At 48.6% G+C, this 25421-nt stretch overlaps 1 protein-coding gene across 10 annotated transcripts in view; it reads right to left on the bottom strand.

Annotated features, from left to right (window-relative positions):
• Window positions 1-11443: 11443 nt before the first annotated feature.
• PBX3 (PBX homeobox 3) overlaps window positions 11444-25421 on the bottom strand; it is a 192268-nt gene continuing 178290 nt past the window's right edge. For 9 of the 10 annotated variants that reach the window (XM_053282126.1, XM_053282118.1, XM_053282120.1 and 6 more), the window contains 3 exons: window positions 23199-23311; window positions 21009-21098; window positions 11444-13384 (listed from right to left, as the gene is read on the bottom strand). In XM_053282126.1, coding sequence (XP_053138101.1) covers window positions 13292-13384; window positions 21009-21098; window positions 23199-23311 — 296 coding nt within the window. In that variant the 3' untranslated portion in view covers window positions 11444-13291. The remainder of the gene's footprint in view (window positions 13385-21008; window positions 21099-23198; window positions 23312-25421) is intronic. The other variant, XM_053282127.1, reaches the window with a different exon arrangement.

Here is a 25421-nt window from a genome sequence, read left to right as displayed (position 1 = left end):
GGAGCCCCGGTGGTTAACAGGCAAATGCGTCCATTTACGTAAACAACCCACCATGGAGATCTGCCCATCCACAGCAGGCCCAGGTGAGAAGGAAATTCAGTTTCCTTCTGCATCATCCAGTTCATAAATTTTAATTGTTTCTCCATTAAGGTCGATGATGAAAAACAGGGAAATGGAGGCGGATTGTGTGCGCTGGGCAAATCTGACAGGGCGGATAATGCAAACATGAAATCCCGTGCAAGGACTGATCAGACAGGCCGTCTTAGGGAGGAGTACAGCAGGGGATCTGAGGCCAGGAGTATTTGTTGTGGTTGGAGCTGAGGATGCTGGGAGGGTTGTTCGGCAATGGACAGAGTACCTGAGGTTGGGACCTCCTGATCTATGCCGTTCAGAGGTGTAGCTGTAATTGAGCAGATGGGTTCAAAGAACATGGGGGGGGGCGCTCCCTCCCTCCCTATTTTCTTCATTATCTCCCTTGATCTGAAGGGCCACCCAGCAGAGGTGCGAACACAGGGCCCCCTCTGCCCTAGCTACGCTTCTGATGCCATCTAGCTCAGGATTGTCTACACTGGCTGGTAGCATCTCTCCAAGGCTTCAGGCAGGCGTCTCTCCCAGCCCTACTTGGAGATGCTGCCAGGGATTGAACCTGGGGCATTCTCCATGCAAAGCAGATGCTCTACATCTGAGCTGCAGCCCCATCCCCAAAGATGGGTCTATCCAAAGGGTACAATCCAGGGGGGATAGGTCTGCCACTTAACAACACACATCAGTCTTGGGACAATGATGCCGCCATTTTTGCAAATGGCGACCACTCTGGATGCTTTCATCACAGCAATGCCCTGCAAGGCTATTTCTCTGGGTTCACAATTTTAGCATTCACCATTCCCCCAGCCCACCCCAGTCTCCTCTGCCCCTGTCTCTAGAGAAAAGAAACGCCACCCTGAATGATGAATCCCAGCAGCAAGAAGACACTCAGGCTGTTCACATGAGCGACCAAACCTGGCTTGGGCTGCTCATGTGAAGCACTGGGATTTTTACGTGTGGACTCTGAAGATTGGAGCCATCACCACCAAGAATTCTTGGGCTGGGTGTATTTTAAAATAAAGGTCACAATGGGAGATGGGAGAGGGAAGGGGGCACGGAGATCCCATTTTTCAGAGTACCCAATTTCAATGAAACACTCCTGGCATGAAAAATTGCCCCATGCCAATGGAACTACTACAGGAGAATAAGAATTCAGAGGCTGTCCTGAACCACTGAAAGTACTGAAGGAGTGGGTGAAGTCTAATGAACTTTGGCCAAAGGGACTGGACCATTGGTCCCTCTGGCAGAGGCTTATGGGTAAAAAAGATGGCGCCCATCAGCAGCTGCTGTTGGGAGCCACCTGTGACCTTCACGCTCTGCTCTTTCCAATGTTAACTTGGCTTTAATTCAGGAGGTGAAGTCTGTATTATTGATGGTGGATGAGACCAGATATTCACAGATGAAAATTTAGTTTATTAACCCACCGGGAGACGTCCTGAAAAACAAATTCAGCTAAGCGACATATTTCCCGGTCGTTATTTCTCTCCCCTCCCCAACCGCTAAAGCCCAAGCCCTCTCTTTGGAATTCCACTTTTGATGGATTTCCAGTGCCGTGTGATATTATACTCTTCCCCAAAGAGAAATTGTGTTTTTTAAGGAACCAGAAGCAAAGCTAACCAACCCAGATGCAACCAACAAAATAAACAATGAAACTTTGTCTCACACATCTTCCAAAACAGAGAGAAATCTAATTAAATCCCCTGCCTGCATATGCAGAAACTCATCCACTCACATGTTATGGATGTTCCTATAAAGTTACTAAAACATGTTCATGGAGGTGTTGGGAAGACGTTTCCTTTGAAAAGTTCTTGCGTTTCGATGCTGAATTATTCTGGTCATCAGTCGCCAGCTGCCAGAGGTAGAGATCCAGGCATCAGGGCAAGAATATCTGTGCCATTTCAGACACCTATTGCAGAACCATTTTTAAATTTTGTTTTTTAAAGATTGGGGACCTTTTCGGGAGGATTATTAAGAACATAAAAAACATCTCATTTGGCATCCTGTTTCCCATAGTGGCCAACATGACAGGGATAAGAACATAAGAACAGCCATGCTGGATCAGGCCCAAGGCAGCCCATCTAGTCCAGCATCCCATTTCGCACAGTGACCCACCAGATACCGCTGGAAGCCACAGGCAGGAGTTGAGGGCATGCCCTCTCTCCTGCTGTGACTCCCCTGCAACTGGTACGCAGAGGCACCCCACCCCTGAGGCTGGAGGTGGCCTACAGCCCTCCGACTAGTAGCCGTCAATAGACCCCTCCTCCATGAAGTTATCCAAACCCCTCTTCAAGCCATCCAGGTTGTTGGCTGTCACCACATCTGGTGGCAGAGAATTCCACAAGTGGATGATGTGTTATGTGAAAAAGTACTTCCGTTTGCTGGTCCTAGATTTCCTGGCAATCAATTCATGGGACAACCCCTGCTTCTAGTGTTATGGGAGAGGGAAAAGAATTTCTCTCGGTCCACTTTCTCCACACCATGCATGATTTTATAGACCTCAATCATGTCTCCCCACAGTCATCTACGGATGGGTCTGTAGCTTATGGTAGAGCATCTGCTTGCATGCAGAAGGTCCCAGGTTCACTCCCTGGCAACATCTCCAGGTACGGCTTGGAAAGACTCTGGCCTGAAACCCTGGAACATAGGAAGCTGTCTTCTACTGAGTCAGACTCTTGTTCCATCTAGCTTAGTATCGTCTTCACAGACTGGCAGCGACTTCTCCAAGGTTGCAGGCCAGAGTCTCTCTCAGTCCTATCTTGGAGATGCTGCCAGGGAGGGAACTTGAAACCTTCTACATGCAAGCATTCAGGTGCTCTTCCCAGAGCGGCCCCATCCCCTATCTTACAAAAATATCTTACAGTGCTCACACCTGCCAGTCAGGGCAGACAATATTGAGCTAGATAGACCAAGGGTGTGGCTCTGTCTGGGAGAAGGATGCCACCTTTTAATAGCAGAATCCCTTATGGCTGGCGTAATACACTCATATTGCCAACTGTAGTGATTCCAGGTGATTTCTCACCCCCCTGCAGTATTTCCCCTGAGATCAAGCCCTTCAACTCTCCAAGGTCGCTTTCAAGGCTCCCCTGGAGGTGGGTGACGATTCTTGGAGAGCCCAGGTCATCCCTGGCGGGCTGGCCCGCTTATCGCCCTGGTTGGATGGAGAAAAGGATTCTCCAGCGTACACATTTCTGCCTCGCCAAAGTAATCTGTAGATGGGAGAAAGTCTGCAAGCCCTAATCAGAAGCGTTTGAATTGTCCCCGGCTGCCATAATGGTGCCGGTTTAAGCCACCAAAGTAGGTAATAACCGAAGGGACCTGGGATCGTTTTGCCTTCATTGCTTTGCGCCAGAAAATATTTTCAGCTTCATTTAGGCTGTCAGCCTTTATAAAGGGGATCCGTACCTTAAGAGGGCGCCGACTCAAGGAGGTAGGCCTTGTACTGTGGACACCAGCCTTCCTGACTTAAAAAGGGAGTGTTGAATCCCAAATTTCGGGGCAGGGGGCTAAATTGGTCTTCTCCTCTATCTATAAGGCTTTTTTTTTTTAAAAGACTTATGGTTATTCCAAAAACGAACAGAACGGCATACACTTCTTGGTCTTTGGTCCATTCTTGCTCATTTCCCTGCCTGATAGGGGAAACCACGCACATTCTTACCATTAAATGTTATATACTTCCCTCAAAGAAAAGAAAGCGGTTTATGAAGCGATAAAAGTAATAGCCCTCATTTGACAAGACAACCGGGTCTCCCTTTATTGAAAGCACATGTGGACAGAAGCATACAGTCCATCAAAAGCATCCCTGTCGCCCTTTGGGGACAGGGAGCCATTTTATTTAATTATTTTTATTTACAAAAACTGCTTTGGCGCCGTTTGGTGCAAAAAAGCATTGATGCTTTTGAACTTTGGCTCTGGAGAAGACTTTTGAGGAGACCATGGACAGCCCCGAAAACAAACCAATGTGTCATAGAACAAATCAATCCAGCATTTCCACTCAAGGCACAAATGACCCGGCTCAAACTATCATACTTCGGAAACATTACGCGAAGATCCAGCTCCCTTGAGAAGTCCATAATGCTGGGGAAAGTGGAAGGAAAGAGGACGACCTGCAGCAAGGTGGATGGACTCAATCACAACAGCCATGAATGCACCACTGAGAGACCTGAAAGGCCAAGTGGAAGACTGATCATCCTGGAGAGAATCTCCCTATGTGGTCACTAAGAGTCGACACCGACTTGACACCACTTAATCAATCAATCACATGAGCAGGATTTCAACACACATCATGAATGCCCCACTGAGAGACCTTAAAGGCCAAGTTGAAGACAGATCATCCTGGAGAGAAACGATCTATGTGGTCACTAAGAGTCAACACCGACTTGACACCACTTAATCAATCAATCAATCAAACTGCTTTGGGAACTTCTGTTGAAAAGCGGTATATAAATATCCGTTATATTTCTTGTATTGTACATCACACAATGCCATTGACTCTGATGAGCAGATTGCAGGAAGCCTTAAGGTCCCAGGTGAGGAGAGGCGTTTTTTCCAACCCTAGAGTCCAAACCTTGGCTCTTCTGCATGATATCTGGCTTGCCAGTCACCCAGGCAAGGAAGAGGGTCTCTAATTTAACAGGTAAAATGTTAGAGAGAGGATCGCAGGCATAGCCTGTGAACAGCATAGCAAATATTTCTAACAAAAATACCATGTTTGGGGGAGAATGAATAATATGAAATACAAACACAGAAAAGCCATATTATTCCGACACGGTGACTGATTTTCCCTCCCAGCACCCCGTTATTGCTTTCGTCTCATCTTTACCTGAAATTAGTCATTTAGAAATTGGCACCTTTCCCCCCTCCTCTTTTTAATACGGCAAAGGGTGGGGGGAGAAAATCATTGCACCAGCGGAATTATAAAAATTTAATATGCTCCCGGTAAAATGAAAAACGAGCACTTATGATATTGTCTAACACTTTCAAATGTGTTTATTAATTCATGTTTTAAATCATAAGTTTCTCTCTGAGACAGGAGCCGGCAATAAGCAAGTTTTAAAATATTAATGAATAAACAATAATTCCTCTATTGAAATATATAACATGCTTCTTTGAACAATGCAACACCGAGTAATAAATCAACGGCGGCAGAAAATTGCATTTCACATTTAATACAACTTGAACCCTGCCTCCTTCTTTAGATATAAATGATATCTTTTCTCTTTAATTGGCGTCAGCTCGGATCTAGTTGATTGCTAATAAAATTCTGGATTTCCATATTTAATGATGCATGTTTCCGTGACACCGGGTTTTACCAGGGGGAAGCAAAAAAAGGGGGGAACTTTTTAGTATCGCAATAGTATTAATGAGTGATCTTGCGGTAGGGGGGGGGAAATCTCTTTTCTGTGTGGTTGCCTCTTTGTTGGCCCACAAAGTCAACAGGACTGCAGGACAGGAATTCATCAACAGACCAGAGAACGTCTATATGCAACCGACTTTCTCATTCTTTTTTTTTTAGGACACTGAATGGGGTAAACCATAGTGGTAAACTTTAGCTGGTTCTGCACCAGCAGCAGAAAGAACTGAAATGGTAGAGTGTATGGAAATGGAATGGACTATACTACTTCTGAGAGCCGGTAGGGGTGATGTTGTTGAACGTTCCCCTACAGAACGGTCCACAAGTAGGCAGGGCTCAATTAACAAAGAGGAGAGCTGGTCTGGCAGCAGAGTACATGAGTGGCCCCCTTTGCTAAGCAGGGCCTGCCTTGGTTTGCATTTGGATGGGTGTCTGTATGCCAGTGCTGTAAGATATTTCCCCTTAGGGGATGGGGCCACTTCGGAAGAGTATTTGCAAGCATGCATGCATGCAGAAGGTCCCAGATTCAGTCCCCGGTAGAGAGCCACTACCAGCCAGTGTAGACCAGGGATTCTCAACGTTGGGTCCCCAGATGTGATTGGACTTCAACTCCCATAATTCCCAGCCGCAGTGGCCTTTGGTTGGGGATTATGGGAGTTGAAGTCCAGTAACATCTGGGGACACAATGTTGAGAAACCCTGGTGTAGACCATACTAAGCTAGCTGGACCAAGGGTCTGACTCAGTATAACGCAGCTTCCGAGGTTCCTATGCTCTCCCGTCTTATTCCCCTCTTGAAATCGGTGTGGCAGGTTTCTGAAAAGATCTGTTCTATTTAGCCAGGGCTGGAACCAGAGATGTTTGTATCGCAACCCTTTCAAGAGTCAGAGAGCGAGAGGGAGAAAATACTATCATCTTTCGAGTCGGGATGAGCCAATGAATGATGTATCCTATATCTCCAGGCTACCTGCCATAAGCATGTGGCGAGGACCCTTCCGAGGTGGAAAGAACGCACACCCCGTCTGGCTGAACCCGCGTCTTTCCACACAAGGCAGTGGCAAGCGGCGGCTGAAATTAATTGGTTTTAATTGCCCACGTAAAGCAGACAGGCATGCCTTCGTTGCCATGGGAGGGGTTTTGTCAGCCTCCAATAAATTAATCCTTTTTATTATGCTACCGACAGGCTGGTGATCAAACCGGCTTTGATACAGATTTGGGGGGATTTATCACCTAGGAGCGAGCGGATAAGTTTGAACTTTGGGGGTTTCCCCCCCTCCTCCCCACTTCTTTGTCTTCTGCTGCTGCTGCTGGAGGCAAGATTTCGAGCCACAAATGGCGCTCACTTCAGAACCTGCTCTGCAGCCGGGCGAGGGATTTGAGGGAAGCAAAGAGGGGGAGGGATTCCACCCCCCCCACACAAGAAAAGTTTCGCTTTGAAACAAGTTGCCCAAACTCCAGTTTCCAGGACAAAGCGGAGAGAAGGAACGGAGATGCAAAGAGGAATGAGCATCAGGCCTGTTTGTTGCACCATCCAGGGATGTAGGGAGCATGCTGCCAGCCTGGGGATAGGTGACCTTTGATGGCCCCTTCCCAAAAACTGCCCACATGCCAACCATACCCCCTGCAACATCATCAGACACAGGGATGTGGCAGCGCTTGGAAGGGGGGGCGGTTGCGTGGCCTCTCTTATGCTCTTTTCAAGCTGGTGCACAAAGCACCAACCAGGTGCTTGCTTTCTCCCCCTCGCTGGGCCTCTGGAACTCACTGCCACAAGACATGGCCAAGTCGGCAGCCCTGATGCCAGAGACAGGGTAAGACCATTCCACTCTGGGAGGTGCACCTGCATGCTTGCACTGAGAAGGTTCCAGGCTCCCTCTCTGACATCCCCATGCCCGCAACCTTGGAGAAGCCGCTGCCAAGCTGGGTAGACAATCCTGAGCTGGATGAACCGAGGGTCTGACTCGGGAGGCAGCTTTCTATGTTCCTAATATGGCGCTTCGAAACATGGACACCTTGCAGCTCTGTTGCCGGCAGAGAAGGCCTAGAAAAGTGGGTAAAATTCATCAAAGCAAGCTCAAATTCCTGGACAGTTTGTATCCGGGATGACACTTTCCCTCCATCCTGGGAGGGGACTTCCGATGCGTGGCGTGTCCGGGCCAACCCTGGATATGTGGCAACCCAAAAAAACGGCGCGTGTGTTCTTCGTGCAGCCTAAATTCTCCAGAAGGGGAGCCATCACTTACCTCGTCCCTTCAACGGCCGGCGGTTTTAATAATACGTTCTATTGCCCGTCTGCGTTAGGCTAAGCAAACAGTCCTCCGATGCGGGAGCAGGGAGGCAATCACAACTCCTCGGTGGCTCATCGAGGTGGCTCACGCACAGCCTCGCTCGCTGGGCTTCTCCTTAACCATTGGGCTGGCACGGTCTGTGGCATAGAGATAGATCAAGCCCCTGAGAAGTAATGGCCCCTTTTCCTTCACAGTCCACGGAACAGAAACATTAAAGTTAATGAAATAAAATAAAATAGGCTGGTCTTTGAAGGATTCCGTTTTTGGTTGGTGTTTTTAAAAAAGATCTTTTTATCATCAAAAACTGGAAGCCGGAAAGAAGCCACAGGAACATGGGGAGCTGGTTTAGACTGAGTCAAGCCATCGCTCCCTCGACCTCAGGATTGTCTACACTGACCGGCAGTGGCTCTCCGACGTTTCCAGTAGCACAGGCTCTACCACTGAGCCATGGATGTGCCTGAAGCACACATGAAGCTGCCTGCTGAGCCAGGCCCTTGATCCATCTCAATTAGTACTGTCTGCACTGACTGGCAGCGGCTTCTCCAAGGCTTTCCCGGCCCGACGTGGAGATGCTGCCAGGGATTGAACCTGCGACCTTCTGCATGCAAAGCAGATGCTCTACTGAACTACATCCCCATCCCCAAGGGGAATATCTTACAGCGCTCGCATGTGGTCTCCCATCCAAGTGCAAACCAAGGCAGACCCTGCTTAGCAAAGGGGACAATTCAGGCTTGCTCCCACCAACCAGGGTACCTCCCACCAACCAGGGTACCAACCAGGGTGCTCCCACCACCCAGGATACCTCCAGACATGAGCATGCAAATCTAGAGTGGGCCTATGTGACGGGAGCAAAGGAACCCTTTAGGAATGTAGGAACATACGAAGCCACCTTATACTGAGTCAGACCATTGGTCCATCCAGCTCAGTATTGTCTACACAGACTGGCAGTGGCTTCTCCAAGGCTGCAGGCAGGAGTCTCTGTCTCTTCCCACCCTATCTTGGAGATGCTGCCAGGGAGGGAACTTGGACCCTTCTGCATGCAAGCATGCAGGTGTTCTTCCCAGAGCAGCTCCATCCCTTAAGGGGAATTTCTTCCAGTGCTCACATGTAGTCTCCCATTCCAATGCAAACCAGGGCAGGCCCTGCTTAGCAAAAGGGACAAGTCATGCTTGCTACCACAAAACCAGCAATCTCAGAGGACTACCCGATGCAGCTTGCACAATGGCCTTGCCTTCTCTTGGGGCAAAGGCCTTGCACACGCCCTGATCACTCATTTAGGGCCTGCCCATTGCTGGCAGAGCATAGCTGCTGGCGGAAAACACACACGGCCATCAGAAAGGCTGGTTTCTAAATGCCTACAGTAAACCTTTGTGATGTGTGACTGGACCCTGGGCGGTGGTGGGGTGGGATAAACGCCTTCTCTGTTATTCTTTGCTGAAGACTGGGAGAAAGCAGGCCGGCTTGCTCGCAAGGCAGTTCTACGCACCCTCAACGTTGCATGGCAGTCCCTTAATGATGCCTTGTGGGCAGAGCGGGGCATGCCATGGGCCGCCCCCAAGCGGGCGTGATGGCCCTTCCGTGAACCTCATCCGTGTGTGACAGGATTCCGCCTGTGGCCAGCCCAGCCCTGATCAGGGACGAGGGACCGTCGTTTGTGCTCGCTCAATTATGCCGCCCGCACGTCCCGCTGCCACACTTTACGCTGGAAACATGGTTCCGACAGAATTCTGGGATGAAGCCCGACGTGGCTACGGTGGCCAGGAGATGCATTTGGCCAGTGTGGGTTGCCTTGCTGCATTTCTCCGCCAGGCACTGGGGACTCCGAGGTCCGTTGGTCCCTTCCTCACGGCCTAGCTTTTGTTTATTAATTGATGAGGAACGCTTCCCATCCAACAGGGCACGCACACACACACACACACAAACACACAGTGATTCGAAGGGGAAAAAAGCCTAGCCACTTCCTCACACTGACAGGAAGGATGCTTGGAGTTGCCTGTGTGATAACAGCTTGTCATGATGAATGCGTACGTGGGTTTTGGACACTGAAGAAGATAAATCGTGTTTATTCGATCTTTGGGGTGGGGTTCTTCCCCCCCACCTTCACCTTTTTTTTTTTAAAAAAAGAAGACATTTTACTTAATAACTCCGCGCGAGGATCATTGATAAGGGAGAGCGAGCAAGAAGCTAATTGAATCGTGCACATCATCAGGTGCCTCAAACACCTCTGAGCGCATGCCGCTCACTCCGACACAAATACAACGGCTTACCCGCTGATCTACAGGACCAAGGGTGAATAGCGGCACGGCGCTACCTTTTTCTCGCTCGCTCGTTTAAAAGCTTGCCTTGTTTCCCTCCTCGAAAAATAGTATATGGGATTATATGTTTATCAAAAGGCCATTGCCCGCACGTGATCCACATTAATCCGATTTCCCGAAAGACTGTTTCCTGAAGAGATACCAAATAGGCTATTACCTGGCACTGACCTTTGGGTTTTATAATAAAACATTTAAGAATTAGAATTAGTGGTTTACGGAGATCGAACGGGAGACTTCTTTGAGCCGGTAGTTCTTGGAAGAAGAAAAAAGTAATTATTGGCAGAGAGGATATTTCAAGAGTTAATGTCAAGTGAAAGCAATAATAAAGGACAATTGCTGTTGTTTTTTAAGGGGGGGTGGGTGGGTTTATGAAGACAGTTTTTTGTGGGTTACAAAGACATGAGTTTTGTCGGGCAGGCAGCTTCCAAGATCATTAAACTGGGAAATCAGTTGTGCATTACTGCCTGGATATGGCCTTCTGGTCAGTAATTGTATCTGCGGGGATTCTTCTCAATGCTGCTTGCCACACTGGAACACAGGAAGCTGCCTCCTACTGAGTCAGACCCTTGGTCCATCTAGCTCAGACTTGCCAACACTGACTGGCAGCAGCTCGCCATGGTTTCAGACAGGAGTCTTTCCCAGCCCTACCAGGAGATGCTGCCAGGGTCTGAACCTGGGACCTTCTGCATGAAAAGCAGATGCTCTTCCACTGAGTTATGATGCCACACACGCAAACCCCAGATGGGTCGCCCTAGTATGGGAGATAAACATGCCACTGAGTGTTCTTCTACTTGTGGAAATATTAGCACAACAGTAGGCGACATTGCCACAGTGCACTCAAAACATGAAGAACTAAGACAATGGGGTTGTTCTTTCTATGATGCCTCGTTTGAGCCATCTAAGAACAATGACATCTTTGACATCCAACAGACCAGTAGCCAGCAAGACCTATGTGCAGCTTAGCTTCACTGGGTGACTCTGGACCTGTGACCTCTCTCTCAGCCTAACCTACCTCACAGGGCTGTTGTGGGGACCATGAACACTGCTCTGGGCTCCTTGGAGGAAGAGTGGGATAGACCAGAGGGCCATTTTGTCCAGCATCTCCATTTCCACAGCAGCCAACAATATGACACTTGGAAGCATGGAGATAATGGTTTTCCCCTATGTCTCTCCCTAGCATTCAGAGGTAGACTGCCTCAAAAGATGGAGGTTCTATTACTAGAGATCACGGTTAATATACTGCTCATGACGAGGTGGGGCATCCATCTGCTTTTTTCACACTATCCTACAGGCAAGAATGAGTTGTTTGGTCTTTAAAGTTAACATTTTGGCTCGTGTCTAGTCACACCTTGGCCATCGGTCTAGCCAAGTCCCACGGAGTGGGAAGAAATTACGTCAACATTTTGGGTCATGAAAGCAAAAAGTTTATTCATGGTTCGAAACTACATAGAACTACCACGAGGAAGACTCTTCAATTCAGGGTGTAATCCAGTTAGAAATTAACACGAAACGTTTTAATACATTAGAATCACTGCCACAATTTTTTTTTTTGAGTCAATCAGTTTCAGAATCGCATACAATACAAAAGAGAGGAGAAAATTAAAAAAAGGAAAGGAAAGAATAAAGAGGGGGCACCCGTCCCACCCACGTCCCCAATTATACAGGGTGAAATATACAGTACTGAATACTGAGACGAGGTCTGCTTTACAATTCATTATTGGTTTTAAAATTTCTCTCTCTCTCTCCTTCTTTCGTGTGAATTACTATAGTAACAAGATGAAGAACATTCAAAATGTTTCTCTGTATTTACAAACAGTTTTACTGTTTTGTGTTGAACCTAAAGACCCATGTTTCCACTTCAAAGCTTCTTTTTTTTAATCGTTTTTGAAAGTTGCCGACGCAACCCAGATTTTTAAAAATGGTTTTTTTTTTTATTCTTATTATTTAAAAGATTACAATGTACATTACATTTCATGAAGGGAAACAAGGAGTTAATTACAAGATGCCAAAAAAAAAAAAAAAAAAAAACGAAGAGGAAAAACCAAAGAGGAGAAGAAATAATCATAAGATTAAGAGACATACTACAGCGTGAGTATTGTTTAGAGGTAGTAGGGTGAACACTCTAACCCTAAAGAATATGTTTCTATTGGTTCTTATGAGTTCGCATGAGGTAATAAAGCTGTGTTTTGATTGGTGAGATGTATAAATACTCTTTTGCTACACTATATACACAACACTCCAGAGAACAGCGCCGTCTGGCCTTCACCGCCGTGCGGTGAAGCGCCCCGGTGGACGTGAACAGCACCCAGCTCGGACTGTCAAAACCCAACGACTGGGGTTTTTCGAACGCGGGCAGAGAATAGCTCCATCTCGTGTGGATCGTCTGTGCCCGCCGAAGACCTGCAGAGCAGGGAAGGCTCTACACCATGGTACTTTAGCGAGGGTTAAACCAAAAAAAAAAAAAAAAAAAAAGGAAAAGGAAAAGGGGAAAAGACGACGACGCCCCTGGTACCTAAGCTTCTTGGTTAACTCGACGTAGTCGAATGCCAACTGCATACCGGCGAAGGACACGTTTCCCCCCCCCCAAAAAAAAGGCAAAACCTAAGGACACAACTGGAGTGGAGATAACGTCAACTGAGCAAAACATCTCTCTGCTTTAGCAGAAGATATTGGGCGGGAGGGGTGGGGGCGAAAAGATTAAACACAATCAGCGTCTGAAATTCACTTCGGCTCTCAGTGGGGAGTTCGATTCGGGCGAGGAACCCATTGCCTGGTTCGACTCGATGAGGTTATTCTTAAGAACGATTCTCGTTTACCCTTAAGGCCAAGAAGTCGGCAGCTGGTACACCATCCTTGCAAAATCGATTGATAATAAATTATTTTTCTTAAAATAGTTACAGGGCTACAAACAATTCTAAACCTTGGCCTAGTTGGATAAAGTGCTTGGTTTTTTTTTTTTTTTAATTCCTTAACATTGCGTGAGTGTGCGAATATTTGTGATATTTTAAAGTACATATACAAATGATTAGGATACCTTAAAAAAAACCACACACACACACACACACGACAGATTTATCGAGTTCTCTGGTACGACAAGGTTTTACAGTAAAGCCATAGGTGATTGGTTAAAAAAAAAATCCTTTCCTTCCTGTTTTCTTCTTTCTCTCTCTCTTTCCTTCTGGGATTCTGAATGCACTAAAGGAAGGCATGTCAGCTCAGTGGGGTGGTGGAGAGGATGAAAAGTGTTATGAGGAGATTAGTTAGAGGTATCAGAGTGCACGCTTCCCGGGCCTTCTGTTGGTGAGGTCACAGAAGATGGAGTCGTTGCGTCTTGCCAGCCTCCATTAGCCTGGGGAGGGGAAGAAAACATTGCATTGAAAAGACACCGTTACAGGCATGAATATCACCACCTGAAAATATGCACGAAATGCATTGACAGTACTCTAGCAAGCAGTAAATGTTCCCACTGCCCCCTATTTCCTCGGGATGGCAGCAGCTCAAGAGCTCTGTGCACCTGAAGCCGGGCACCAGACACAGCTCCACACCTGCCTTTTCTGCCTCCTCCTCGGGGGTGGGGGGGGGAATATCCGCCACTTCCCAACTCGGCACATGCCTTCCCACGCTTGCTGCCGGGCTAGTTCTGAGAAGGGGGACAGAGAGGAAGAGGAAATGCTGAAAGGGCAGTAAAGTTCTGGAGCCGCTCTATAGAGCGCCTCCAGCATTCGACTGCTCTTTCGACATTCCTCTATAGGTGCTTCCAGATCTCTACCGCCCTTTTGACATTCCCTCTTCTTCTCCATTGCCCTTTTCCTAACCAGCCTAGCAGCACACACAGGAAGGTGGGCATGGAGGAAGGCATGGGAGAGTGTGCCCCAAGTCAAGAGACCACGATTACTGCTGTCTCAAAGGAAGGAGAGGAGGAAGAGGACCATTTCAGAGCGGCAAAGAGCCACTCAAATGGCAGCAGAGGCGGATGAGGTGGCAGCAGACACCTTGCTGCCCTGCGGGTGCTCCAATAATCTGCCGCTTGAGGTTTGAATCCCCTCTCAGACACACAGCTCACTGGGCAGTTACTCTCCCAGCCTAGCCTACCTCGCAGGGTTGGCCATAAATGCCCACAGGCAAGGGCGCCCGTGAAGAAAGGAGGCAATGGTTATGAGCAGCACAGGCCACCGAATCGAGGAGCCGGACGGCAGCTGTGAGCCAAGCCTCTCCAGAACCAGCTTGGAGTAAGTGACGGCCTGCCTGTGCTGTGCAGGCGCTGAGGAATGGGCTCACGCTCGGAAGACATGGCTTGGCTTACTAAGGAGAGCCGGAAGCACTGGGAAATAAATAAAGAGACGCCAGCTCGGAACGAGGCAGAGACGCCGTGGCTATTTGGTTGCTCAAAACGGGACTTTCTGTAAGCGGCAATTCTCTTCGGACACAAAAAGCGATTCCCGCTTCTCTCTCCTCCTCACAACCCCACTCACTCCAGGCAGGGTGGGGGAGGCTGTGGGGCTCTGAAGGTGTTTGGGCACCTCCCTGCTCAAGAAAGCCCTTTCCTGCCTGGGCTCTGAGCGCCTTCCCCCAGAGTCCTGGCTCTTTGCCCATTCCAGTGGCTGAGCAGTGCTCCAACGCGCCAGGCCTGATTTGACAAGGCCTTCAGCCCCGTGGGTGACCTTCGGCTCTTCCACGAATGCAACCATCTCAAGGCGGGGAGGGGGGGCGGAGGAGGAGGGGGGGAGCGAAAAGCTCTAACACGGTTGGATCTTAATTTCATTTTTAAAAGTCTCCCTTCTGGGCAGATGTCAGAGCCATTTGGAAGGCCAGCTGAGACGAGGCCCGAGTTACCCTCCAACCACAATAATCTTTGCGCAGCGCCACGAGAGCAGGAAGAGGAGGAGAAGCAAGCACCCTGTTCTGGTCTCGTTTCCAATTACCCATAAACAGAGCCCCCCCCGGTCCCCGGCCCCCACCCCTCTCCCGATCTCGCTCCGTGTCTCGAGCCGTTCTCGGGGATCCGGGCGCATTAGACCTGCATCAGCAGTAACCACACTCAGAAACAAATTCGCCTTCTGTCTCGGCCCATCGAGGCAATTGCTGAAATCAATGTCTGATCAGATTTCTGCCGTGGCAGACAGCTTGTCGCTACATATTTTTATGTCAGTCAAGAAGTGGGAGGCGCGGGCCGCAGGAGCCGAGGGGACGCTGAGTGGAAGTGACGGGCGCAGGCCTTGCCAGAGCAAGCCGGGCGGGCTCCCCACGGCTCCCGGCACACCATAGCCTTTTGCAGGGAGCTCTCCCCAAACTCAGAACGCCGCCCGGTTACTGCCGGCTGGATTGCTGGCCACGCAGCCGGTTAGCCACAGACTTGGCGGCAATCATGCCCCATCGCTCAAGATGGTTGACGCTCACCCAAAAACTTTTAAAAGAGCAGCGAGTGGGAAATGGAGTTCGGAACAGGCTTCGCTTGGCCGCCCCCGAGCGATGGCAAAGCCAGCTCCCTGCTTGGCACTCTCTCTGTTCCCTTAGGGACAGTTCGGCTTTCAGGCATGTGACTCTTTCATCCTCCAAAGCAAGGAAAGAGGCTAAACAGAGGCTTAAATCATTACCGCTCCAGTAAGTAAACAGTAGTGGGGGGGAAGGGGGAAGAAAAGAAAAGAAAAGAAAAGAAAAGAAAAGAAAAGAGAGGAGAGGAGAGGAGAGAGGGAAGAGAGGAGAGGAGAGGAGAGGAAAAAGAAAAGAAAAGAAAAGAAAAGAGAGGAGAGGAGAGAGGGAAGAGAAGAGAGGAGAGGAGAGGAGAGGAGAGGAGAGGAGAGAAAAAAGAAAAGAAAAGAAAAGAGAGGAGAGGAGAGGAGAGGAGAGGAGAGGAGAGAAAAAAGAAAAGAAAAGAAAAGAAGGTGGGGGGGATCTCTAATTGGAAGAAGGAGCTTCTAACCTTTCCCAGGAAAATAACTGAAACCACAATGGGCATTTATAAATCCAGATAACGCCTGGGTCCAAACACCTCTGCTGATAACAACACACATTAGAAAGGCAAAAGTATCTCCCTTTTTGGAGCAAGTTTATTTCCTTAAAAAAAATTTTTTTTTATCCCCCCTGCAGACATGAAAACCTACTTAAGAGCGGGAAGCAAAATCTCGCACAGATCCGAGTCTAAAGATATTCCAGCTGAAGTAAACATCATTCCCCCTTTATCCAAATTTATAAACAAGAAATGTACAATATTTTTACTCAGCTTGGCAGCTGGGAGAGAGCTTGTCAGCTAGCATTTTGCTCTCTCTTTCGCTCATGCGCTCCCCCCCGCCCCCCTTCTCGCCCCACCCCAAATAAATTAATCCTTACTCTGGTGGTTTGAGATTATGCACTGTATAATACAACAGTGCCTTATCAAGCCTCATCAGCGAAGATGGAATTCGTGTCTGTAAAACGCTGGAGGCAATCAGGGTTTCATATTTTATCATGTTGATAAGGATATCGCAAATTCTCTGAAGCATTTCAAAACACTTAAATGAAAAAAAAAGGAGGGAGGGAGGGGGGGGAAGAAGAGAAACGCAACTAAAAGGCTTTTTATATGGTTTGTTGTGGGTTATTATGAGTTATTTATAAGCCCCCAAAAAGAAAGAGTTGACATTTCAAATGGAAAAAGATTTGAGTATTTAATGGGACTTTTCTTCCGCTCCTCCCTCCCTGGCAATTGAACATCTTCAATCACGTTTTAAGTCATTAATATTTACTCTTGTGGCAAGTGGGGGCCCGTATAAAAGAAGGCGCAGCCGCGGGAAGGAGAGAAGCCTCCTAGCCCCTCCGGGACGACAGGGTTTTACAGAAGGAGATTACGTCTCTCCGCAGTCATACTTATTGTGAAAGGTCCTGTTCTTGCCTACGGGGTGGATTTTCGTGAAGGCGATGGCTGTGTAGTGAGGGCAGGGGGCAGGAAGTGGTTCCCTTGCCAGATAGGGGTCAAAAGGGGCCACCTTTTCAGAACGGGTGGCTTTATTCTCTCCCCCCCCCCGATTTTAAAGTCCCAAGTAAACACCTGGCGTTCCATGAAGTTGCCAAGAGAACAGCGTTCCGACCACACAGGGTATCCCCTGCCACAGCCCCTCTGGGGGTCACTGAGGGGAACATCGGAAGCTGCCACATACTGAGTCAGACCCTTGGTCCATCTCGCTCAGTGCTGTCCACACTGACTGGCAGCGGCTTCTCTCCGATTTCAGGCAGGGGTCTCTCCCAGCCCCACCTGGAGGTGCTGCCAGGGACTGAACTTGGGACCTTCTGCACGTAAGCAGATGCTCTTCCACCGAGCGACGGCCACGTCCCCTAAGGAGAATATCCTACAGCACTCAGCTGTCCCTTCCCATCCGAGCAGAAACCAAGGCAGGCCCTGATTAGCAAAGGGGAGCGTTCATGCTTGCCGCTACAGGACGAGCTCTCAGTCGGCCTTTCCTCTTCCCCCAACTCTCTCTCGGCTGCTATTGCCAGTCTTTTGGGGGTATTTGCCTCCCTCCTAAGATGACCTCTTCAGAATGTCGCTTCATTCCCAAAGGGGGAAACACGGAGGCCAGTAAGCTATGCTTTGTCGCTCTCGTCTTACTCCGCCACAGAAACCACCCAAATGCCCTCCCCAGTGTCGGTCCCTGCAAATGGAGGGGCAAAATGGGAGGGGGGGGCATCTCGGCACAGCCTGGCAGAAATCGCTACGGACACCGGTTGCTCGTTCTCACTGAGGAGGCCGGACCGAGTCTGCCCTTTGCTGAGTCAGACCATTCATCCAGCTAGATCAATATTGCCTGCACTGACTGGCAGCGGCTCTCCGGGGTTCAGCTGCACTAACTGGCAGCAGCTAATCCATTCCCTGCTAACTGAGCAAAGGGGCACCTTTTTAAAGTGGTGATTCTCTTTATGTAGCAGGGGGAGAGCAACTGGCCCTATCCGTCCCCAGCACAGCAAAACCTCCAGTGACTGCTGCTGGGGTCTTAGATTTCTTTTATAGATTTGGGGACAGGGAGCCACTCTCTCTCTCTCTCTCTCTCTCTCTCTCTCTCTCTCAATATAAATATAAATATAAATATAAATATAAATTTAGATATCCATAATTTGGGGTCATTGTTGGCCTTTAAGAGAGCCCTAAAAACGTACTCGTTTGGCCTGGCCTTCCAAGGTTTTTAACATTTTTTAAAGTGTTTTAATTGGTTTTAAATGGCTCTGGATTGTTTTAAAATAGTTTTTAAATAGTCTTTGTTTTTATGGTTTTTATTTTTATTTTTAACATTTGTTGTGCACTGCCCAGCGCCTTGGGGACAAAGATATATATATCTTTGTAAACAGCTTTGGGGACTTTCCTTGAACAGCGGTATATAAATATTTGTGGGGGGGGGGTGTCTATGGTTTAAGATCTCCCCTCCCCTCCCCCTGCAGTCCTACCTGGAGATGCTGCCAGGGATTGAACTTGGGGTTTTCGACATGCCAATCAGGGGCTCTGCTCTGAGTTTCAGCCCAGAGAGTTTCAGCCCACACAGAGATTAGAGCCCCTGACCTCTCCCAAAAGCATGTCCTGAACAGAGTTGAGGAAAACCTACCCTTTAACCACCCTGTGGATAAGAACGAAGATCCAAGAAACTAAGAAGGGGAAAGACGCAGAAAGGGACAGCAAAGTGATCTCCACTGTGGAGCTCTTTGTGCCTTAACAGGAAAATGGGATTCCTCCCAACTGACACAATGGCATTTTTTATTGTGTAGAAGATTAAAACGGCTGCATAAATGATTAACAAGCATGCCCCCCTGGTGCCACCCCCGGAGCCCTCGCTTTCCCTTCATCTGCGGCCGCCACTTTTCTGTTTATCAATAACAAGGACAAATAATTTTGCAGGAGCAATGAGGGCTTTCCAGGAAACGGCTACAATGGAGTCATTATCTCCCCTGGAGTCATTATCTCGCAGACGTGAAGGTCAGGCTGACCACCGGCACCCACCTCAGGTATTCCTAATCGCAGCCAACTTGTTCGAGCATTTCCCCTTGACTTTCTCTCTCCGTGGGTTTGCAGGGTGGAAAGTCAGACGCATCGACACCTTTGTGTGGGCCACTGTCTGCAGCGATCTCGCTCGCGGGCCTCGTTCACAGCTCTGCTGTTTGGCCAACTGCCTCTTTGCACTTCCGGGACACAATGCCCAGAAGCGGAAGGGATGGATCGCGAGGTCACACACCCCGGGAAGCAGAGAGAGCCCCCCTAGTCCGTGAGACCGGCCCACGGATTTTGGCCCAGGGAAAACAAAACCCTGGATGCAACAATATATGGGAGCATTAACAGAGAATCCAAGTATCGTGGAAAGGAAAGATTGTGCCGCCGAGTCGATGTCGACTCCTGGCGACCACATAACCATGTGGGTAGAATACAGGAATGGCTTGCCATTGCCTCCTCCCACACAGGATGACATGATGCCTTTGCCGTTGTCACTAAAGCGAACATCTGCCTCCAGCACTTTTTCCTATGTCGCTGCTGCCTGATATAGGTGACTTCAAATGTATACACCAGCGGGGATTCGAACTAACAGCCTCTTGCTCCCTAGGCAAGTTGCTACTCCACTGCACCACCTTAAGGGCTCCTAAGTAGCATGTACTGGTATTTTAATAGGATCTGAATAAAACCATGTGATTCAAAGACTGTGCAACGACGTGGGTTATAATAATACTGGAATAAAAATAGATCTGATTGTTTCAATAACAGTTTTACCAAATGGTCATTAAAACAGTCTCTTTATCCAACTTAAAAGATTGGGATCCAACCGTTCATATGAAACATATTGATAAAGTATGAGTGAATATTCCCGAGGCAAAGTCTCACGCAGTGATTTCTGATGAATCCTGTATTCTTTCCAAATGCATTTCGACTCTGTCAAATCTCCTTCAGTGGCAGTTTTCCGGAGAACCCCTTTCTGCTTGTGGTCTCTATCCACCACGAAGATGGAACTGTTCGCGCCTCCCTTCAGGGAGACATTTTATTGAAACATACAGATCTATTTTTGATCCCCGTATCAATATAACGCATGCCATTGCACAGTCTTCTAAAACGAATACGAGTATTTGTATACCGCTTTTCAACCAAAATCCTCCGAGAGGTTTTCATACAGAAATCAATTAACTAAATGGCTAAAAAAGGGGAAAAAAGACACCAACAACAGCCACCGGAGGGAATGTTGTGCTGGGGGTGGAGAGGGCCAGTTGCTCTCCCCCTGCTAAATAAAGAGAATCACTTTTAAAAGGTGCGTCTTTGCTCAGTTAGGAGGTGTATTAAGAGTCTATTAAAATATCAGTTCACGATACTTGGATCCTCTGCTAATCCCCAAGAATTCTGATGATCAGAACCATCTCAGGTGATGAAGGCTCGTATGTTTCTGGAACACACCTGGGTCGGCACCACAGATGATCACTGCCTCTTGATTTGTTGCACCATGACCGTGGCAGGCATGGGCCCTGTCCTTTCTTGCCTTCCGCGATTTAGGTTTGGCCTCTCTCTGGGGCTGTTCTCACAACCCGAAAGAGGGTCAGAGGAAAGGCCATCCAGAACTCTTGAATAGTGGCCATGTGTTTGCAAAAATCAAAGTAGGAAGAAGAGGGAGTGATAACGTAGGAGGCGAGAGCCGAGTCGTTCAGCGTTCCAGTGGGGCTTCACAGCTCCTGGATCCTGCGTGATCCCTCTCCGAGCCTGCCCTCTGCTGAGTCAGACCATTGGGCCATCTAGATCAATATTGCCTACACCGACTGGCAGCAGCTGTCCATGGTTTAAGATGGGGTTTTCCCCCCAGACCTAGCCGAAGATTGATCCTACCTTGATCTCTGCAAACACACGGCCAGGGCTGTGCTCTTTCGCCCCCTGCCCCACCCCTCAAATACATGGCGCATTCACGAGGGCTGCAAGAAGGTATTCATGACTCCATTTACCTGACGCCATGGTGGTGGCTGTCCAAGCCATGGTTGCCAAGGGTACTCACATTTAAATTATGTGGACTGTACAGCGAATTTCCTCCCAGACCATCACTGTATCCTCCCGTCTGATTGATAACATGACGCAGGGTATCCACCTGCAAGGAGCAGACACACACACAAACAAGAAGGACCTGGTCATTCCGAAAATCCACGGACGCAGCGTCAAATTCACAACACAAAAAAATTGCTTCTAATATTGAGAAACATAGGGCAGCAAGGTGTGTGTATGTGTGTGTGTGTGTGTGCGCGCGCGTTACAAAGCTTCTTGGAAAAGCAACTTCATCCAGTTAACTAGCAGAGTCTTTTGTTTCTTGCTCCGTACAAATTGTGTGTTAGATACCGTATTTACCTGAATCCAAGACTAGTTTTTTAAACAGGTGTTTTGATAATAGAAATCAGGCGGCCAGCTGAAATTCAGAGTCCTGTTGCTTTCGAGTAAATGCAGGTATAAACTATATTTAACTTCAACTTTTTAAAGGAGGTCATCTTCGATTCGGGGTCACCTTCGATTCGGGTAAATACGGTCCGAGGCGAGGAGCTTGCTTGTCTGTCGAGCTTTGGAAAAAGGTAGGCGGGGGAAACCTCCTTCCCAGCTGGGGTTTGACAGACGAGCAAGATCTCCACCTCCGGCCTTGCTTTTATCTAACACACGGTCATATAACAGGTCTATGCACAGCTCGTGAACTAGAGTGGGAGGCTTCTCCCACCCATATAATAACCGTGTGGACAGCCCTAATAAGTCAGTATGCACAATGGTATACTAAAAAACCCCACACAATTTCAGTTTAATTCCCCTGGTATACATGCTGCATTGAACATTACCCCAAAAATCCAGATTTTGCACCCTCCCCATGTTCTGGAACCTGAATAGATTAGGTATATGAGGCCACTGCATATACACACCCATTTTGCTGAATTTATTCTACACTTGCTACTGAATCTGAGGGTTAGCTGTCAGCACCCTTTCGCTAGAGAAAGACCAGCTCATCTTCTCATCTTGAAGACCTCCCTAGGTGCTGCTTTTGAATCGTCGTGGCCATATGGACTAGAGCCTTAATTTTGCACTTGCTTCGCTTTGTTTTGGCATCGCAAAGCTTCTTCCTACTCAGCAACTGTACCCAGTTGTTTAAACAGGTCAAAGGAAAGTTCCCTCTACCCTCCGGGAGTCTCGAGGACAATCACTTCCCCAACCTCCTACCTTGCTTTTTACTCCCACACGATCCCAAAGCAAGAGCGCACACGTGCAGCTCCCAGCTGCGGGTAGGATACTTGTCTCCTACTTAAGGGAGGAGAGCTGGTCTTGTGGTCGCAAGCATGACTTGTCCCCTTAGCTAAGCAGGGCCCGCCCTGGTTGCATATGAATGGGAGACTAGAAGTGTGAGCATTGTAAGATATTCCCCTTAAGGGATGGAGCTGCTCTGGGAAGAGCATCTAGGCTCCAAGTTCCCTCCCTGACAGCATCTCCAAGATAGGGCTGAGAGAGATTCCTGCCTGCAACCTTAGAGAAGCCGCTGCCAGTCTGTGAAGACAATACTGAGCTAGATAGACCAAGGCTCTGACTCAGTATATGGCAGCTTCCTATGTTCCTTCCTATGTTCCTATGGCCTACCCTATGGCTTGTCATGAGAACCAGCAATAAAAAGGGACTGGAATGGTAATGGAAAACAAATCGTTTTTAACACCACTCAGCGAGATGCAGGGTTTCAATATTAAAAGACGTCAGCGAAAGGAGGTCTCACATATTAAGCAGTGGGGGGGACACACAAGCGCACACATACAACCTCCCCTCCCGCAGATGTTCAACTGAATAAAAGCTTTCGAGTCAACAGCCCAACGACACACTCAAGCCAAACACCGAGAGCTCAAGCCAGAGCCGAATTGCATTCACAAAGCTTGCAAAGTTTCGAATTGGGGGGATTGGGGGTGGTGGGAAAGCCGACCCTTGACCCTGGCAAGATGTTGGGGGCGCACGGGTCGCAAAATCGGCCACGTTTGGAAATCGCCATGATAGACAGCCTCAGTGCTGTACGGAGGCAGGAGGCAATATCCGAGAGAAGGGGGTGGAATTTGTGGTTGGAGTTGTCTTTGTGTTTGCTTTTCTTATTGGTTAATTTTGTTTCTTTTGCAAGAAAGCCCAAACCATGCCCTACTAGAGCGGCCCTAATTGGAAGGGGTTGGGAGTGTTTTTCTCCTACCTGTGACTGCACATTGGCTCCGACTTGAGACCCCTGGTAAGAATCCCCATTCAGACTCTGCATGTTCATGAACATGTCCCCAGAATTAGGGAGGTTAAAAGAACCAGAAGAACCTGGAAAGGAAAGAGTTCAGTAGCTGAATAAAATGGAGCGCGGCAAAAACACACATGTCCCCCTCCCCAAAAAGACCGCCCAAAGGTAGGGGCAGAAAGGAAACAAGGAAACAAGGATGAAAGGAAACGTCCTGCAGGGAATGATACCCCAGAAACCAGAGAGGGTTACATCCACTAATGGAAACAGACATAAGGGGATCACGTGACTTTAACAGGAGGGGGGATCAATGGCAGAAGGTACATTTTGCCTGCCACAGGGTCCCATTAGGGACACCAGGCCCAGGGAAGCTCATTCTTTTCCAGAAGCCTTGGAGAAACATTATGAACCACTGTGCCTGGTACTGGGTTAAATACTTCAGCACCCTGGACAGCTCCGAGAATAAAGTAGTCGGAACATTAGCTAGGTCTGAGTGGGCACATAAGAGCTGGGCAGGGCAAGCTGAAAGGGATGTTGCTCCAGCAGCTTCTTGGAGTTTTTACGGATGCTGCTCAGGAAAAGTGAACTGTCCCTCCACCGCCCCTAAGGCCAGCTTTCTTGCTTAAAAGAGCCGTGCCCAGTTTCTTAAGCCCTGGCTCTGCTGGTGCTGGGGGCAGGTCTCATCAGAGAGGAGAGCTGGTCTTGTGGTAACAAGCATGAATTCTCCACTTTGCTAAGCAGAGTCTGCCTCCATTTCTAATTGCATGGGAGACTGCATGTGAGCATTGTAAGATGTTCTTCTTAGGGGATAGGGCTGTAGCTCAGTGGTAGAGCATCTGCTTTGCATACAGAAGGTCTCAGGTTCAACCCCTGGCAGCATCTCCAGGTAAGGCTGGGAGAGACTCCTGCCCGAAGCCTTGGAGAGCTGCTGCCAGTCAGTGTAGACAATACTGAGCTAGACAGACCAAAGGTCTGACTTGGTATAAGGAGGCTTCCTAGGACTGGTAGGTCCTCAGAGGCAAGGCTGTGTCCTTGGATGATGGTGGAGGTGCTGGTATGGGTCACCCTGGTATGTAGGGGTCCCAGTGGCACAGGGTGAGTCAGGGTCCGGGTCACAGAGCATTCCCACCCTGTTTCATCCCTGGAACTGTCTGCCTTTGCCCCCAGTTGGGGGTTCCTGAATCAGGGATCATGACAACTGGTCTTGTTGTTGTCCCATAACCCTGAACTCCATAACTCTGAACCTCGGCCTCTGCCTAAAATGTTCTAAAGGCTGGTTCAAGACCGCAAGCCTAGGCATCATTGTGCACATCATTGGCCACTGTGAGAACCACTGGACTAGATAAAGCTCTGAACTCTTGGGTGGGTCTAAGCACCATGGGTCCTAACCATCACAGATCCAGCTTCTGCAGGGCCTCCACCACTGGGCTGTCTCTCCACCCAGTCACCCATGCCGGTGAGTTACCCAGTTACAAGAACCACAGACAGAGGAATCACAGAGTAGGACTGCATGGGTGAACCAACCCTAGGACCTTCTTACTTGGGTGGACATTGACGGTGGAGATCTGTGCATGGGCAACATCCACAATGTATGACTTGGTCTGATCATTTTTCATCTGGCTATTTTATGCATTGGAATCCAGCTGACCATCCCTCCTCGCAACCCCACCCCAAACAGGAGACCCTCTCCCACAGCACTAGAAAGAAGGTCCTCTAGGGCCTTCAGGCCAGTATTCTGTACGCCAAAGAACTGTTACATGTGCGGGTTTTCAAAATCCAACTCTGTTCTCCCCCACCTCTCCCTGCGGCTCTCTTTATCTCTAGGTGCTGTCACTAAATACTGAAGGAAAGTCTCATGCCGAGCCTTGGTTTAATGCCTGCCTTGGATGGAAATGGCTGGTAATTGCTAATTAAGTTGATTTGTTCTCATCAGAAGAAGCCAGCTCTCATTCACTTTGTCACTTCACTTGACTTCTTCTGCAGCCTTAAAGGCTCCATCAGAATGGAACAGGCCTTTGTTTCGGGAGAAACCCAGAAGAGATTTTCCCTCGGGGTTGTCATCTTCTAGTTAGCGCCGTATGTAAAAACACTCGATCACTCGGAAATTTCTGAAGGAAAACGGAACAGTGGGATAACCCAGTGCACACTCCCTCCCACCAAACATTCCACTTCAATGTTGATCAATTTAAACTA

Source organism: Hemicordylus capensis, chromosome 17, assembly GCF_027244095.1.
Source record: "Hemicordylus capensis ecotype Gifberg chromosome 17, rHemCap1.1.pri, whole genome shotgun sequence".
NCBI classification, from domain to species: Eukaryota; Metazoa; Chordata; class Lepidosauria; order Squamata; family Cordylidae; genus Hemicordylus; species Hemicordylus capensis.
The sequence above is the reverse complement of the archived record's forward strand: the minus strand, read 5'-3'. Positions and strand labels throughout refer to the sequence as shown.